At 43.1% G+C, this 18,419-nt stretch overlaps 2 protein-coding genes across 19 annotated transcripts in view; one reads left to right on the top strand and one right to left on the bottom strand.

Annotated features, from left to right (window-relative positions):
- Positions 1-13,313, bottom strand: part of SFI1 (SFI1 centrin binding protein) — an 83,143-nt gene extending 69,830 nt beyond the window's left edge. For 11 of the 12 annotated variants that reach the window (XR_009697355.1, XM_061169613.1, XM_061169617.1 and 8 more), the window contains exons 1-2: positions 8,620-8,769; positions 932-1,061 (exon numbers count right to left, since the gene is read on the bottom strand). Coding sequence is in view for 11 of the 12 variants with exons in the window: in XM_061169613.1 (XP_061025596.1) it covers positions 932-1,029 (98 nt within the window). In the remaining variant the exon portion in view is untranslated. Of the gene's footprint in view, positions 1-931; positions 1,062-8,619; positions 8,770-13,295 lie in introns of those variants that run through there. The other variant, XM_061169614.1, reaches the window with a different exon arrangement.
- A 147-nt stretch (positions 13,314-13,460) lies between these two features.
- EIF4ENIF1 (eukaryotic translation initiation factor 4E nuclear import factor 1) overlaps positions 13,461-18,419 on the top strand; it is a 40,891-nt gene continuing 35,932 nt past the window's right edge. For 4 of the 7 annotated variants that reach the window (XM_061169609.1, XM_061169608.1, XM_061169607.1 and 1 more), the window contains exons 1-2: positions 13,867-13,977; positions 14,634-14,753. In XM_061169609.1, the coding sequence (XP_061025592.1) occupies positions 13,891-13,977; positions 14,634-14,753 (207 nt within the window). In that variant the 5' untranslated portion in view covers positions 13,867-13,890. Of the gene's footprint in view, positions 13,494-13,566; positions 13,676-13,866; positions 13,978-14,113; positions 14,135-14,633; positions 14,754-18,419 lie in introns of those variants that run through there. The other 3 variants (XM_061169611.1, XM_061169610.1, XM_061169612.1) reach the window with 3 other exon arrangements.

Below are 18,419 nucleotides of genomic sequence, written 5' to 3'. Positions count from 1 at the left end.
TCTCTCCCTCCTCACTATCTCCTGCCAGAGCACCTCTTTGGCCAAATCCAATGGGAAGCACTGGATACACGAGTGGAGATTAGATCTGGATGGTTAAATTGAAGACAGCCAGCACAAAGAGGTAATTCCCTAGCTCACGTACTTCAGAAGAATTCTGAACCAGAGCCTCAAGGACTAGAACCGGTGTCTCAAATTGTTAGCTCTTCCTGCTTCTCTCAGTGTGCTGACCTGCGTAACTCCTACAGTATAGGGTCCCTATTGCCTATGCAGGGTGGAGACTGAAACAGCTGCCACAGCAACCCATTAGGTGGGTCTCTCTCTCTCTTTAATGCCTGTCTCGGCCTTAGAGGAGAACTTCTGATTGGCCCCATGCAGTCACAGGCACACCTCTGAACCAATCCCTCTTAGGAGGCGGGATACTTATGAAGGGCCAGCTGCAAGTCATAGGCCCGCCACTGTGAGTCTGAGGTTTGTTAGTAAACTGCAGTCTCCTTGTAAACTCCCTCCTTTTTCCTAGGCGAGCCATAGTTGGGAGTCTCCTATTTGGAATCAAAAGAACCTTAAAGCAGGCTGAAAACAATCATAATCAAAAGTAGGAGAAAGATATACTAGCTAGCCTCGATGTTATAACTTCTCGAGAAGATCATCCTTATTTCAGCTCAAAGTCAAAATTTCAATGATAGGTATCTCCACACACTCAAAATGGATTTTGACTGTAACATAAAGTATGAAATGTGCATTATACGCTACACTCTAGATGAGAAACCCAAAATACCAACAAAAAACTGTTACCCAAAATTCCTATCTCACTACTCATGATTTAGGAAAAAACTACTTTTAAAAAATTTATTATTTTCACACACAAAATATTTACAGGCTTTTATATGGGCCATAGTTTCAGTTATCTTTTTTGTCAAGTCCCATCACTCACCTGGAATCAACCTTCCTCTCCATTCTCCGCTTAATCCCTTTTTGATGAAAATTCAACCAGTGGCCTGATACACATTTCTCAGTGAGCAGATTCTTCATGAATCAAAAAGTCTTTTATCTTCCTCTTCTAACTATAAGAAAAAGTAGAATGAGAGTAATTTACCTGAAGCCTCTAAGGAGCCACATTTCTCAACAGCTACACATCAGCTTCTAGTCGCCTACACCTCCTTCTTAATTCAACAATAGATGAACATGGGAAGTCACTGATTTTTCTTTTTTTTCTGGGCCTCACTGAGTGGCTTGCAGGATCTTGGTTCCCCGACCAGGGATCGAACCCTCGCCCTCAGCAGTGGAAGCGCGGGAGTCCTATCCACTGGGCCTCCAAGGAATTCCTGGGAAGTAGCTGAATTAAAAACAAAATTTTTCATTGCATTTTTAAAAGTTATTTTCTAAGAAACAAAACTGAGAGGAGAGTGAGCCACACTAAAAAGGTTATGACTGACTCATCCATCCTGTTCAGGTGATGCTCCAAGACCTTCAACTTCCCTTCATAAGAACACCAGTAGAGGCCAAGATTTCCTATTCCCCCCCACTCCAAGATTAATATTTATGGTTGTCAATGTTACCTATAAGAATCTACAGGCAGTTTTTGATCAGTGTACAGTTTTCATTTTCATTTAGTGATAATGTCTACCAATAATATTCATTATGAACTTAATAAATAACATAGTTTTTATTTATTTCTTAGTGCAAAGAATAGCAATGTTGTAGGTTGAATTGTGCCCCCCAGAAAGATATATTGAAGTCCTAACCCCTAGTACCTATGAATGTGACCTTGTTTGGAAACAGCCTTTGCAGACGTAATTAAGATATGTTAGGATGAGGTCTTACTGGAATAGGGTGGACCCTTAATCCAATAATGATTGGCGTTTTTATAAAAAGAGGAGAAGAGACAGAGGGACAGATACACACAGAGAGGAGAATGCCATGTGAAGACACAGACACACAAGGAGAACAGCATACTATGATGAAAGCTGAAATTGGAGTAATGGGTCTACAAGCCAAGGAACACCAAGGACTGTTGGCAACACCAGAAGCTAGAGAAAGGCACAGAAAACAGATCTTTCCCCAGAACATGCAGAAAGAGGATGGCCCTGCCTACATCTTGATTCCAGATTTCCAGCCTCCAGAACTATGAGACAATAAATTTGTTGTTTTAAGCCTCCCAGTTTGTGGGTTTTGTTACAGCAGCCTTTGGAAACTAACATAAGTAGTAAAACAAAGGAGGAAAATTTAAGTATGCGGTGGAGGAAAGCTAACAGGGTGGACACGTCCTGTGTTGAGTAACTGTGATGCATTCATGAGACATTAATTCTAAAAGAATGAAATTACCCCTTATAATCAAGGTCACATATTTCAATGACAATCAGACAAGGAATCAGCCAGAAAAGAGAGTTCACCCATACAAAATGAATAGTCCTTATTGAGCTCAAACATATGTCCTAGTCTTTCCGGTACTACATTCCAAGTAACAAAAGTCACAATTAGTGACTATTTCTGTAAATAAATTAAACTGAAAGATAATTCAAATAGAGTTTTTTTGGTGTGAAATACTGCTATAATAAATGGGTCACTGCTTTAGGTTTAATAATGATGCTATGGAATGTTTCCTGCGGTCAAAGACTCCTTTGACACTCTGTGCCAACATTCTAATTACTTTACATATCTGCCTTCCCTACTAGGATATAAATTCCACGGACTTCCCTGGTGGCGCAGTGGTTAAGAATCCGCCTGCCAATGCAGGGGACACGGGTTCGAGCCCTGGTCCGGGAAGATACCACATGCCGCGGTGCAACTAAGCCCGTGTGCCACAACTACCGAGCCCACACGCCACAACTACTGAAGCCCACGCGCCTAGAGCCCGTGCCCTGCAACAGACAAGCCACTGCAATGAGAAGCCCGTGCACCACAACATAGTCCCCGCTCGCTGCAACTAGAGAAAGCCCACGCGCAGCAACGAAGACCCAATGCAAACAAAAATTTAAAAAAATTTTTTTAATAAAGAATATAAATTCCATGAAAACAGGAGCCATATCTGATCTCCTCATTACTGTATTTTAAGGACCTAGAACACTGTCTGGAAACTAACAGGTGAGATACATAAATACTGGAAAGACCAGGACATAAGTTTGATCTCAGTAAGGATTTGTATGAATATGAACTTATGTCTGAGTTGGAATATACATAATGATAACCAAATATAAAAGACAGCCCAAGAAAAACAAAAATCATTAGGTGTGGACTCCAAGGTAAACCTACAGACTGACCTCCTAAGATGACAGTAAAGGATAAAAGGGTATAAACCATAAGGTCCAAGAGATGGGAGAAGAGATCACAGGAAATGAAAGGTTTCCACAAATTTTTGCAACAAGTAAGAAGAAAATTAACTGGCCTAACAGATTTGAAGAAGCGAAAACCTACAGAGTGGGATACCAAAGAGAAGCAGGCCAATAGAATTCCAGAGGCGCTCAGAACTAGAAGGAACAAGGAAAGGCGCCCAGAACTGAAGCCACAGGCCACAAATGAGGGGACTGAATGTAAGTCTATTTGGTGAGCATCTGGGGCCCCTAGTCTCTTCCCCAACCCTGCTAGGTAGGGTATCCAGCTCCCTCCCCCCAGCCTCCATTCAGAATTCTGGCAGCTACACTTCTTGGCTCCCAATCAGAAGACTGGAAGAGTCTTCTCAAAAGAAGATAAGACTTAACAGACTTTGAAATAAAGACATCTGTGCCCCACGTCCATCAGTGAAAAGGCAGGCTTGCCCCTAGAGAAAAGCGCACAAACTGACAAGTCGGGCTCAGACACTGGAAGCTTCCAATTAATTTCGCAGTTGCTGACACTCAAGTATGAATGGACAGTCAAGAATCACAAGACATTTGGAAATGACCTCCAACAAAAAAGAATGAAACCAAAACATGGGACTTCCCTGGTGGTCCACTGGTTAAGACGCTCCGCTTCAAATGCAGGGGGAATGGGTTTGATCCCTGGTTGGGGAACTAAGATCCCGCATGCCACACAGTGCAGCCAAAAATTTTTTTAAAAAAAGAAAAAAAAAAAGAAAAAGAAAGAATGAAACCAAAACAAACAAAGAAATCCTGAGGAAGCACCACTACTTGTGATGTATTCCTGCCAAAAACTTGAATCTAAATATCATCAAGCGTCATCTAGAACTAAGTACCAGCTTCCAAAAAATACAAGGGACAAATAAAAATGACTTTAAAATCAGCAAAATCGATGATGTAGAAAACTTTACAGGACAAACGACTCAGTTCCTTCAATAAATAAACTGCAAAGGAAAGATAGGAAAACTTATACATTAAAAGAGACTTAAGATGCTTATTGGGACTTCCCTGGTGGCACAGTGGTTAAGAATCCGCCTGCCAATGCAGGGGAAACGGGTTCGATCCCTGGTCCAAGAAGATCCCACATGCCGCGGAGCAACTAAGCCCGCGAGCCACAACTACTGAGCCTGCGCTCTAGAGCCCGTGAGCCACAACTACTGAGCCCGCGTGCCTAGAGACCATGCTCCACAACAAGAGAAGCCACCGCTTGCTGCAACAACAGAAAAGCCCATGTGCAGCAACGAAGACCCAATGCAGCCAAAAAAATAATAATAATTTAAAAAAATAGAAAGAAAATTATAATAAAAAAATTATTTTAAAAAGGATGCTTATCAACCAAATGTAATGCATGGACTTTGATTCTGGATCTTGATTTTAACAAACTACAACTGTCAAACAAAAAACATGAAACAATGAGGGAAATATAAACTTTAAATTTTTTAAACTTAAAAATGTTTTAATGAGTTATTAAAGAATTATCATTTTTTTTGCTGTGATAGTGGTGTTGGTTCTTTTAAAAGGATACTGTGTCTTTTACAGAATATAGAGAACAATTTACAGAAAAAATATGATAAATTTAAGCACCAAAATAATTAAGGACAGTAATAAATTATAACACATTAAACAAAATGGGAATCCATGAGTCCAATCTGACAATAAAGGGATGAACAGATAGTTAGATAAACAGGGTAGAAAGGAGGGCTTATCCATACACAAAATGCCCAGAGACAAATGTGGAGGGAGTTGTACAGTTGGATAACCCCCATCTTATGACAATCATGGAAAAAATGATTAAAAAAAAAAAAAAGCAAAAAAGTTAAAAAGTGGTCAATGTGAATAAAGGTATATGGGGGTTCTCTGTATTATTTTTGCAACTTCTCTGAAGACTGAGATTATTTCAAAATAAAAAACAAAGCAAAAATAATACAGTGGCAGAGACATAAATGAAAGAAGATAGTTCATGAGTTAATTTTTGAAAATGGGTGATGGGTACATACTATACATGGTTGAAATTCTTCATAATAAAATTTTTTTAAATTCTGGAGTAAACAAAGACAATATGGGAAAGAAAAGAAAAAACCACCACCAACAAAAAAGAAAACCCTATGATTAATATCCTCAGTGAGATAAGAGAACATATTATATATACATAGAATGAAATAAGGATATTATTTAAAAGAAAACAAAAAAAGAACAAGAAAGATATAGGAGAATCAAAACATTAGAAGGTGGCTAATAAAGTTGAAGAAATGTCCCAGAAATAGGAAGAGGGGGGAAAATGACAAAAGGTAATAAAGTTAGAAAATCAAAGGCTCAATCCAGGGGATCAGATATATAACTAGCAGGAATTCCAGAGAGATATGAGAGAACGAAAGAGGAAGAAATTATCAAAGAAATAAGAAGTTTCTCAAAACTGAAAGATGTAAATCCTCAGATGAGAGGTCCTGAACCAAGGCCAAATGTCAGGGTAGATCAAACACTTTTTCCAACATGCAAGGAGAAAAGGCTTAAGATATGCCTTTATTGAGAAGATACAGGAAAACTGGACATTATCAAAATTAAACATTGGTGGGACTTCCCTGGTGGTCCAGTGGGTAAGACTGCACTCCCAATGCAGGAGGCCCAGGGTTCGATCCCTGGTCGGGGAACTAGATCCCACATGCATGCCACAACTAAGAAGTCCACATGCCACAACTAAAGATCCATGTGCCGCAACTAAGACCCAGAGCAGCCAAAATTAAATAAATTTTTTTTTTAAATTAAACATTCATGCTTCAAAGGACATTATCAGGAAAGTGAAAAGAAAAAAAAAGAAAGTGAAAAGACAACTCAATGAATGGGAAAAATATTTGCATATTTGCTAAGGAACTTATATCTAGATTATATTTTTTAAATTCCTGTAACTCAATAATAAAGACAATTAACCAAATTTAAAAATGGACAAAGGATGTGACTAGATATTTCTCCAAAGAAGATATATAATCAGCCAATAAGAACACTGAGATGCTCAACATCATTAGCCATCAGGGAAATAAAAATCAAATCACAATGAGGTACCCATCAGAATGGCCATAATCAAAAAGACAGAAGGATAATAACAAGTATTGGTGAAGATGTAGAGAAATTGAAACCCTCCTACACTGCTGGTAGTAATGTAAAATGGCGCAGCCACTTCGGAAAACAACCTGGCAGTTCCTAAAAAGACAAATACAGAGTTACCACTTGATCCAGCAATCCCACTCTTGGTATATACCTAAAAGAACTGAAACCATATGTCTATACAAAAACCTGTACATGAATATTCGTAGCAGCATTATTCGTAATAGCCAAAAAGTAGAAGCCCAAATGCCCACCAACTAAAGGATGGATAAACAAAATATGGTATATCCATACAATGGAATATTACTCAGCCATAGAAAGAAATGCAGTACTGTTACAAGCTAAAACATGGATGAGCCTGGAAAACATTATGCTAAGTGAAAGACGCCAATAACAAAGGACAACGTATTGTATGATTCCATTTATATGAAATGCTCAGAACAGGAAAATCTATAGAGTCTGAAAGTAAAGTGGTGGTTGCCTACAGCTCGGAGGATTGAAGGGAAACAGTGAAGTGACTTACTAATAGGTAAGGGTTTCTTTTTTGGGTAATTAAAATGTTCTAAAATTGATTAAGGTGATGGTTGGATAACTGGGAATATACTAAAAACAAGTGAACACTTTAAATGTGTAAACTGTATGATATGTGAATTGTATCGCAATAAAGCTATTAAAAAAAGAAGACGAGGAGGAAGAAGTACTAGAAGTAGTAGTATTACAGGAAAATGTGCTCCAAAAACCAAGGAAATAAATCAAGAAAAAAAAAAAAACAGGGATCTGGGCAACAGTGAATCTAACACAAAAGAATAGTAAAAAGAAACAAATCCCAGGACAGATGTGAAAATAAGTCTCTGGATTAGAACTGGGAACAACAGGCACAGAGCCACCAGATCAGATTAGAGCAGAGGAGGAAAGTCTCCAGGAAAGAAATGGAACTGATGGTTTTGAGAGTATGCAAAAAATTACTGACAGGTCTATGAGAAATACTGAAGCATTCAGAAAAAAACATTAGTGATCTGTGCATGGAACACTAGGAAAATAAGAAAATAAAACAATTATTAATTCTCAGAAAAAATGACGGGATGTACAAGAAAGGAAGAGTTGCAGTTAGTCTACTTGGTTCAGCAGTGAATATCTGTTATATAATGTAAACACTGACTATTAACAACAAATTACCATATAACCACGTTGGTGAGATGAGGGAAGAAAACCTGTGCATCTCCCATGAATGGTCAACACTTAATGTGTAAACCTAACAAATCAAGAAATATCATCTATAAGGTTATTTACTTCCAATTTACAAATAACATCAGGAGGAACAGTTAGAAGAATGCAAATTGGAATTAGAGCCTGGAGACTATTTTCTAATACAAGGTTTTAATATTAAGTTTTAAATACACATGTTAATTCGAAAAATGTAAAATATCTTAAAGAAGTTTCTACGGTATTCTGCAGTTTCTAACAACTGAGAAATGAATGATCTTACTAAAGAAAAGCAAGAAAATACACCTAAATTTATATACTAGGTCGCAGAATAAGTTTCAACTACTTCTTCCAGGAAGCCTTCCATGACACCTCCAAGCCTCATATTTCCATGGCACTTAGGCGGGTACCATGCCACCTAGAGTGTGTAGATTAGATTCAAAATAGCATTCATGGAGCTGGTACTCTGTGCCAGGCACAGTACTAAACAGTTTTCATTAATTACCTGCTTTAATACAACCACCCCAACAGGTGGTAACCATCTTTATTTTATATAAGTGCCCCAGGTCATCAGCTAAGTAGGACAGCTGCGGCTGGTACTCAGGGCCCTAACACGATTCAGTCAACAAATCTTTACTATAATCCAGAGGTTAACAATAAATCTGAACGGCCTCCATCAAATAAAAACGGAGCACTAATCTCCCGCTGCGGGTGTTTGCCCAATTGGCCCTCGGGGCTCAGGTGTGGCCCCTGCGGTTTGAAAACCTTCGCCCGTCGCTCGGCCACGCAGCAGGGATCCAGAAACCCCGGATTCGGATCCGCGCACGCTAACGAGCCTTGCACTGACGCGGCACCGGCACCCGTCTGCGGCGCCCCAGACGCGCAGGACGTCGGGCGAGGAACGTGGGCCCCGGGACCCGTCCTGCGCGCCCTTTCCACCTCTCCTCCACTCTCGGACCTCAGCCCCATGGGGAGGTAGCCTCACCTGCACTTCTAGAGGAGGAGGAAACGGACGCTCCCACAGGGCAGTCACCGGCCAGGCTCGGAGGGACGTGCGCTCGTCGCTGGGCTCCGGCCAGAGAGGCCGAACACTCCCGCCTCACGGCTCAGAGAAGTTCCGGCGGACGCGGTCTGGTCTCCTCAGTCCCGCGCAGCCTACGCCAGCCTCCGCGCTTTCCCGCCCCTTAGGACGCAGATCTCGCGCCGACCCCGCCCCCGTCTCCACGGCGACGCAGCGAGCGTGAGGGACGCCCAGCCCGAGGCCTGGGAATTAGCGGAGCCTCAGGGCAGCAGGCGACACACCTACCTGTGGCCGCCTTGGATCCCCAGCAATGCGAGTGGGCCCTGAGGTGCGTGGATAGACGCGCTGTCAGGACGGCCCCGCGGAGGGCTCTCTGCCTCCGTGGCCCACTCGCTTCTTTCAGAGCTCAGCCTCCCACTGCTACTCTTAGACACGAGGAGTGGGAGCTGTTTTGAAGCGGATTCACGAGTTACGCTTCGCGCAAGCACCAGGGACGAGGCTCCCGTGTAGAGGCCGGCGCGGACCCAGGCCCTCCTTCCCCCACCTCCGGGCTCCCGCGTGAGCTTCTCTGGCTCTCGGTTCTCGATGGTTTCCGGGGAACGCAAGCCGGTCCCCGAGGCCTGGGGCGCGCGCATTCGTAGACTGGGAGGTCGTCAATCTTGACCGCGCGGGTGAGGGTTGCGCCGCCGGCGAATTCACATTATCCCAGGTTGATGGCGTCTCTTAACCATTACTTTTAAAATGTAATTAACGGGCTTCCCTGGTGGCGCAGTGGTTGAGCGTCAGCTTGCCAATACAGGGGACGCGGGTTCGAGCCCTGCTCTGGGAAGATCCCACATGCCTCGGAGCAACTAGGCCCGTGAGCCACAACTACTGAGCCTGCTGGTCTGGAGCCTGTGCTCCGCAACAACAGAGGCCGCGATAGAGAGAGGCCCCCGCTTGCCGCAACTAGAGAAAGCCCTTGCACAGAAACGAAGACCCAACACAGCTAAAAATAAATAAATAATAAAAATAAAGGAATTCCTTAAAAAAAAAAGATCTATTAAAAAAAATGTAATTAACGAGCATTGTTAGTAAATAGTCATTAATTTAAAAGATGATCAGAGTGGGCCCAAATTTTAAAAAGTGGGGATGGGAGACGGTAGGTAGGGCATTTTTTTAAAATTAACGAATAGTTGATTTACAATGCTGTTAGTTTCAGGTATACAGCAAAGTGATTCAGTTTTATGTATATATACACTATTCTTTTTCAGATTATTTTTCATTATAGGTTATTAAGGTAGGGCATTTTTATATCCTTTTCTCCTGTGCTTTGTAAAGCATTATTTGAAAGCACTTGAGATTTCTGGTGGAGAGCGCAAAACAAAGGCTAGCATTATGCATTTAAATGCTTGAAAGATTTTACGTTAAAAACATGAGGGAAAAAAACTGTTGTTGGGTGCCTTGGTATTAGAATCACAGGTAATTTGCATTTTTGCTCTTTTTTTACCTATGTTAATTTTTGTAATTAAAAGTTTAAAAGAAGTTCCATTTTAGCGGGACATGGGAACCAATCTTTAACCTGAAGTTATGTGGCAAAGTAGTTTTTAAATAATTTACTTTCAAAGTCCTGATTAACACTGTAACTAACATTTACTTACTGTAATGTTACTCTTATAAGTACTTTATTAAATTACATTTAAATAAATTATGACAATCCAGGATGATAAATCAGTAAGCATGCTTTCTAAATTATTTGCTGATACTTTGTCATGTGCATTTACCACCATCAGCTTTGACTAATTTAGGAAGGAATTAAAGGCATTTCCATTTGAATTATAATGAAAATAATTAGTCCCATTGGGTAAGATTAGATAACAATATAGAATAACAATAGCTAGTGCAGCAGCACTTGGTGATGTCAGACTCTTTTAACTACTTTGCATATATAAAATCAAAGATGTAAAGTGCCAGAAAGGGTTTAGACTCAGCAAATAATTTGCTCTATGGTCTTACAGAAGTCTCTTAATAATTTCTTTGTAGTCGTTGAATACATGATGCCACAACTGTGAAACTGTTCAAATCCTATTGGGATTACCCTTGGAGAAAGAAAAGCTGAGTAGGAAAAAGCTCATTTAGAAAGGTGGAGAGCAGTGGAGATCTGAGTTGAGGCTTCTCTCAAAATTTTTAGGTTTCTTATTTCTATTTGCTTCTCTGCTGTTCTTGGACTGTTAATTTCCCCAACTGACTGAAAGTTGGGAGTCCCCTTATGCCAAATTTTGAAACAAGAATTTGAACCTAAACCAAGATCTTACAAATATTTAGTAAAGAAGTAGAATCTTTTTTCTCTTACTCTCTCAAAGGGGTTCCCATACTGATATTTGAAAATTCATTTTCATTGCGAAAGGGGGCATTTAGAATTATAAATGATCATTCCTGCCAAACAGAATAACATTCAAAAGCGACAATGAAACAAGGATTTGCAAGCATCTAGCTTTTACATGACACAGGTGAAAGAAGTTCACAGATGCCCTCCCTTAGTAAATGATTACCTTTATTCCTAGGTAATAATTGTCTTCTGCTTTAATAAGGTCAGATTAAGGCTTTGAGAGGTAAGAAGTGAGTTGACAACACGGTTCTACAAGACATTAAAGAAGAGCCTGAAAAAAAAAAAAAAAAGAAGAGCCTGGGGGAAGAGTACATCCTCCATAGGAGAGACCAGAGGACCCAGGAAATGAGCTTCAGGTCAGGCCTTTATCATAATAGCTACAGTGCCTTGAGCACATTTCATATATGGCTGGTGGTAATTTAAAAATATGCCCACGAATTCTGTGACACTCTTCCCGTATAAAGGTGTAGTCTAAGTCCTCTTCCCTTGAATATAGGCCAGCCTTAGTGATGCCTATCTAAGGAACAGCATGTGGCAGAACAGTGACTTCGAGGCTAGGCTGTGCAACTGTCTGGCCCTCTCCTAATTGGACACTTGCCTGGGAATCTAGCCACCATGTTATGAGGGAGCTCAGGCCACAGAGACCAGGTTTAAGTGTTCCAGCAGTAGCTCCATTGGTTCCAGCTGACAGCCACCACCAACCACCAAACATGTGAGTGAGTGAGCCATTAGATGCTCCTAGCACACAGCCTTCCAGCTGATGTTGAAGGGAGCAGAGACCAGCTGTTCCAATTAGGACCACCACAAATTACAGATTTGGTGCAAAATAAATGTTGGGTTAAGCCATTGAGTTTGGGGATAGTTGTTACACAGCAAAAGATAACCAGAACAGTGGTTTTAATGTTATCTCTTTAAAGCCTGAAAAGTAGGTACTGCTATCTCTTTTTGATAGATGAGTAAACAGGTTCAAAAAAGTGAAGTAACTGGCTCTGGTTTCACACTGAGTGGCAGAGCCAGGATTTAAGAGCTTCAAAAAAATAGGCCTTCTCCACTTCTCCACAGTGGCTTGCAGAGAGAGGATAGTTGTGAGAAACTCATTTTTTTAAAAATTATTTATTTATTTATTTTTGGGTGTGTTGGGCCTTCGTTTCTGTGCGAGGGCTTTCTCTAGTTGTGGCAAGCGGGGGCCACTCTTCATCGCGGTGCGCGGGCCTCTCACTGTCGCAGCCTCTCTTGTTGCGGAGCACAGGCTCCAGACGCGCAGGCTCAGTAGTTGTGGCTCACGGGCCTAGTTGCTCCGCGGCATGTGGGATCTTCCCAGACCAGGGCTCGAACCTGTGTCCCCTGCATTGGCAGGCAGATTCTCAACCACTGCACCACCAGGGAAGCCCGAGAAACTCATTTTATTCATCATTACAGACGAAAAAGTTTTCATAATTGTTTTGTCCGTTGCCAATACTCAAGGACGGGAACTTAGTGCTCAATCACTGCCCAATCGGCTGATTTCACAAGTGAAGCTCAAAGAAAGTAGGCCCCTTCAAAGAAATGTAGACTTCGCTATACTTTGGCGAGAAAAATTACATTTTCCTCCACAGCCATGTATCATTCCACGGTCCCACGGGGCAGAAACCGGCTCACACGTGATCTCCGTCAAACCTTTCCTCCCCGAATGGCAATTACTCTCATTTGTTCACAGAGGAGGGAAATTATATGTGCGTCTGTGTGGCCGTCAGCCGGTCTCAGCACTACATACTAACCGCCTGACATTCGCAGTTTCATCTTTCACCCAAACGCACTTGCCCTTCTTCCCGTGCAGGCTATGGGGCGGGAAAGAACATTTCAATGAATTTGTCAGTCGCCAGTAGCTCATTCAAAAGCAACCGTGGCAAGTTTGCTTATTAATGCAGCAACGCGTAATCTCGCTTATTCCTCATACATAGAGGCCATTTTAATAAGAGCGAAACTCAGAAGTTAGAACTTTGCCCAAGATTACACCACCAGTAAAAAAAAAAAGAGCCAAGGTTCGAACCCCAACCGGAAGGCGCAAAGCCCTCAAGTTCGCCTAACTCAGATTCCCGCTGCCGAAGCCCCAGGGTTCTCCGCCGACGCGAACCGTGCAAACGCAGCGGCCGACCCACTTCCCGACCGCGGTCACCCTCCCTGGAGCGCCACCGGGCGGGGGTCGCGGGCTTCAAGCTCCGCCCCACCCCGAAGCGCGCGTGGGAACTGGGCGTCCTCCCCGGGGCTGCCCACGACGACCGCCTGCGCACACCTGGGACGGCTTCCGTGGCACCCGGCCAGGCCTCCTCCCCCTGCCGCCATCCCCTCCCGGCCTCCGCCTCCCCGCCGCCGTGCGTACGCAGGGGCCGGCGCCCAGGGAGCGCGCCCCGATGTTTCCTTTTTCCGGCCGGCACCGCCGCGGACACCTCACATCCGGGCGCGCGTCGGCGAAGGCTGCGCTGGGGTCCGGGTGCGTGGAGGGAGTTATTAAGGGGGAGGGGGCCGGGGAGGAGGGGCGGAGGGTTGGGCCGCGGTTACGGCGGCTGAAGGGAGACAATCCGAGCGGGTGGGGGGGGCGAGAGCGAAGGCCGCGCGGAGCAGCCCTCGGACCGGCGCGGGCGGCGGGCAGGGTAGCGGCGGCCGAGGCACCGAGTAAGGGCCGGGTGGCGGCGGAGGCGCCGGGATTTGGGGCGCTGCGCGCCTGGGCCCGCGGGAAGAGAAGGGGCACGGGTGCGCTGCGCCCGGGTTCGCGGGCGTGAGCGCGAGCGCCGGGGCGCGCGCGGGGGCCGGGCAGGGGCGCGAGGCCAGCGGGGCGGCCGGCTGGCAGCGGGCGGGCTGGCGGGGCCCGAGCCGCCGGGCCGGGGCGGATGGCGGCGGGCCTGTATCGGCTCCAGCTCGGAGCGCCCGGGCCGGGGGATTCGGCCTCCCCGCTTCCTCCGGCCCGCCTCCCCTCCGTGAGTACTCTCCCCGCCCTTCCTCCGAAGGAGGCCGCTGGGCCGGGGCCTGCGCGAGAGGCCGGGAGTTGGGGTCTCGGCCAGGGGAAGCTGAGTTTTGGAGCTGAAGCTGGCGCTCGCCCCTTCCTTGCCAGGGGCTCCCCTGACATGTCCACAGGTGCGGCTGGCCTAGTGAGGGGCGCTCGGGCCCCGTCCCCAGTCCCTGGCCTCCGGTAACAAGGGGCAGCTGGCGCCGTCCATTGGCAAGTGACAGGCACTTTACCATTGCCCGACTTCCCGGATCCCCAGCTTCAGCTAGTCTCCTACCTGCCCCCACTCCGAGAAACTTCCCCACTACTGCCTGAACGGCCCTCACGGGTGGCAGCGACTAATGTTGGTTTCTTTTTGTATTAAAACTGCTTAAAGGCTGGACCCTGATTTGGGCATGTTGCACTTCTGTTTTCCTTATCCTGTTGATGCTTAGAGCTCTTTGCTAGAAAATGTATCTAAGTACCAGTGTTTCTGTTTCCAAGTGGGTTCTGGTTTATAGCGTAATTGTTGGGTGAGGGTTTTCTAAAGGTAGTCAGTCTAAGAGATATGAATTTCCATTTCTTAAACAGTCAGGACTTCTGAAAATTTATTGTTCTCGGTGACAGTTTTGTGCTGATTTCTTCCAGATGCAAAGAACTGTAGACCAAGAAGCCATGGATAGAAGTGTGGGTGAAACAGAAAATGGAGATGCCTTCCTTGACCTGAAGAAGCAACCGGCCTCCAAATCCCCGCATCGCTATACAAAAGTAGGCTTTGTTATTAATGAAATAGTGTTTCTTTATAGGTGAGGAGATTAGTAACATTGTGTAGGAATTTCATTAGTATTATTTAAAGTGGTAGTCTCATTCTGACTCACTATGTGAACTAAATATTAACTAGATTTAGTAAAGCATTGCTTTGAACTTTTTTCTGCAGTGTGACTACCCAGAGTTTAAACTACAATTTGCCTCTAAGTAGCCTTCAGGTGAAGGGAATATTGGCTCGATATTCCCTGTGTGAATTTGTGGATCAGTATATGTTGGCAGACAAATTCTGTAACAGCTGTGTAATTGGTGTGTTATTGACTTACCTTCCATAGAGTAAGGATTTCAGCTCTGGGATGCCTCACAGAAATCAGTGTCCTCTGTATTGATGTTTCCTTGAGAGACGAACTCCCCACAGGAATACTCTTTGGTGTGCTTGCCTAGGGTAACCAGATTTTTAAATTCTTTTTTTTTTTTTTTACTTCCTGTTATAAAATGCATATGGACTCAACAAAAGTTAAGACTTCAAGCTAAAAACTTGTGGTGATTTAAAACTCCTCCAGATATCTGCTCTTTCAGGGGGGTGGGGGAGGAGGAATCACCTCAAGGTTGTATATTTATTGAAGCTATTGTTTCACTGTCCTGTGGGCTACTGAACATTTCTGAAGAGGTTGACCGGAGCAGTGAATTCTTTCCTAGTCCACTGAACTGTGTTGAGCTGGAGTACATAAAATGTGCATGGGACTGTTGACGGGAAGGGTTGTGTCCTAGTTGGGCCCATATCTATTACTTCCCTGGTGTGAACCCCATCAAGGATTCTAACGTGGTTATTGTCTCTGGCTTCCCAAGATACTGATTGGTTAGTATTTTAAACTTGGGCCTTGTTTGTATACTGATGCTACTACTCTTAACTACTTGATAAACTATCCATTGCTATTGGAGTAATATTCATTTTTAGCATTAAAAAAAAAACCTTGCGGAAAAGAGTGTTTTCAGGTGTAAAAGAGTTTTGGTTAATTGCTGTGTTAATACAATCTGTTTTGGCATGACAGAATGTGAGTTGATAGAAAGCACTTTACTTCTTCATTCAGGTTTGGTCTTCCCAAATATATTATAGTTTCTCTCAAACCTGAGAGTGATTGTATAGTATTTCACAACTTAAATTCATTACCTAAAATGTTGACAGGTGAAATCTGAATGGAGAAAATCTTATTAAATGAAGGGAAAGTGATTTGAACTGCTCTTATTGATATAAGCTCATGTGAATTCAGGTCTCCCAGCAATTTTTGAATAAAAGTTCTGACTGGTACTTTACGTGTAGAGTCCAGGCATAGAGGCTTTTGAATCACTGTCACACACTCATCAGAGGGTAGCATGTATATTTCATCTTTAATGTATATCCATCTTTATGCATAAGTCATTTTTAGGAAGATATTATGAGTCTTTCTTAGTGTAGAACTTATATATGTCTACAGTAAAGACTGAGAAACTCAATATTGCCCATTTTTGACAATCCAACCTCAGAATTCTGCCATGCTTAGATAAATGTGCCTTAAAGAAATTTTTAGGTTGACAGTTAAGCTTACATTCAATGGTTTTCTCTCCCCATTTTAGTTAGAAATAGTTTTACTTTCCACTTCATTCAAGAGTACTTAGTTAATGGCAATTTTAGGGTCATGTTTAGGCAGTGTTGGGGTATTAGGGTAGTGCTTTTGTTTCTCAACACTCTGGTAATTTTATGTGGGATTTGAGGCAAACTAAGCCTTTTTCCTTTTGAAGGAAGTTTGAAACAGTCCTATGTTCTGAACACTATAATAAATGTTTTTTGGTTTCACAACTGGAATAATATTTGAGCCATCGTACTCCCTATTTACATATTGGGATCAAACTATTGGAATAAATAAAGCATTTAGTAATGTTTCTGCCGCTTCAGGTTCACAAGCTAGAAAGTTTAGAAGCAGTAGAAGGAAACTGTCCTCAGTGATTTTTGTAAGTGATGTCTTTTCTGAAAACTTTTGTAATTGAGGGATTTGTAATTAACTACAGGGTCAGAAAAACACTGGCCAGATGAGAGGGTTTCTTAAGCTTTGACCCTTCTCCATTTAGTAGTATTCAGTTGTTTTATGGGATAATGTGAATAGTCTGTTCAGAATTCGAGGTTTTTTTCCCATGAAGATGGAGGAGTTCAGATGTTTGGCGAGTGCTTTTCAAGGTAACAGACCAGAGTTTCCTGTGTGGTAGGACATCCTTTAGTCCAGCTTGCTTCTCAAACTTTAATGTGTCTGGGGATCACCTATGAACCTTGGTGAAGTGTGAATTCTGATTGTTAGGGTAGGGGTGGACTTGAAAATTTGGCCTTTTAACCAGCTCCCAGGTGGTGGCCATTCTGCTGGTCCACTGACCATGCTTTGAGTAGCAAGGCTTTAGTCTTCTGTGGAGAACTTGAAATATGGTGTTGATGTTGTCAAGCAACTCAGGTGCATAGTTACTCCCCAGGGTTCAGTTGGTGTCCATTGTGCTTCCATGAATGTCTCAGGAACTCAAGTTAGGGTCATATTGGGAATTTTCAGGCCTACTCCTAAGCCTCAGTGATTATTAATTTGGATGGTTATGAGTAGCTTTATTATATGCACCTGCTATCCTGAGGGTCTTGAGCCCTTAATTTATAAACCCACTCAGGTCCATTTTGCCAGGCCAGATTCCTAAGATAAAAAGCTATGTTTTGGTAGTATTTAAATGTGCATTTTTCTAAAGTGATTGCATTATGTTGAAGGACTTTGGGAGGTTATAGAGTGGGGTCTCACATCAAAAGTCATGGATTAAAAATGGTTTAGACAGCGGTTCTCAAAGTGTGGTCCTCAAAACTACGATTTAGTATCATCTGGTAAATTGTTAGAAATACAAAATCTCGGGCCCCATCTCAGAGGTATTGAATCAAACTCTAGGGTTAGGGCCAGCCATCACTGGCTGAATAACAAGTAATTCAGAGAATTCTGACTCAGATTCAAGTTTGAGAACCATTAGTTTAGAAAACAGGAGGTAGTGAGGCTTATTAGTGGAAAAAGTTTGGGACTCATTCAGCTTTTTCTTACCTTCATCAGTGGTCCTTGTTTACCAGTAGTTGAGATGTAGTACTTGCTCTTCTATTAGTGATACCATCTTCTGCTTGAAGTACAAAATAGAAATGCTTTGGCCTGTCCCACTATTCAGATCCATGTTTTTTTCTTCAAGCGAACAGACTGATTTTCTTAGATCACAAAGTATTACGTACTTTGTGCTGTTTCTCCTTTGCTCCTGTAGCTTGCCACTGACTCCTTACTGAATGCTGTCACCTGCCAGTTGGACACGGAATAAAAGCGGAGGACACTCAGAATATTCAGCTTGATACTGACCAATGTTAACCATGCATGTTAAATCTACCAGCTGAAAAATAGGTGTTGGATTATCTGAGTTACCTGTGTGCTCTTCATTGCTTTGACTAGTTATAAATTGGCACCTTTTTATTTGTCATTGTAGGGATCTTTAAAGGAGGCCCCCCTAATTTGTGGCTGATGGGCAGTTGGTCACAGTGGTACAGCCATGTTTGTGTCTTTGCTTTGTTTCTTTGTTTTGTTTTGTTTGTTTTGGCCATGCCACACAGCTTGCAGGATCTTAGTTCCCCAGCCAGGG

This window comes from Eubalaena glacialis, chromosome 15, assembly GCF_028564815.1.
Source record: "Eubalaena glacialis isolate mEubGla1 chromosome 15, mEubGla1.1.hap2.+ XY, whole genome shotgun sequence".
NCBI lineage: Eukaryota > Metazoa > Chordata > Mammalia > Artiodactyla > Balaenidae > Eubalaena > Eubalaena glacialis.
This window is presented reverse-complemented; position numbering and strand designations above follow the sequence as displayed.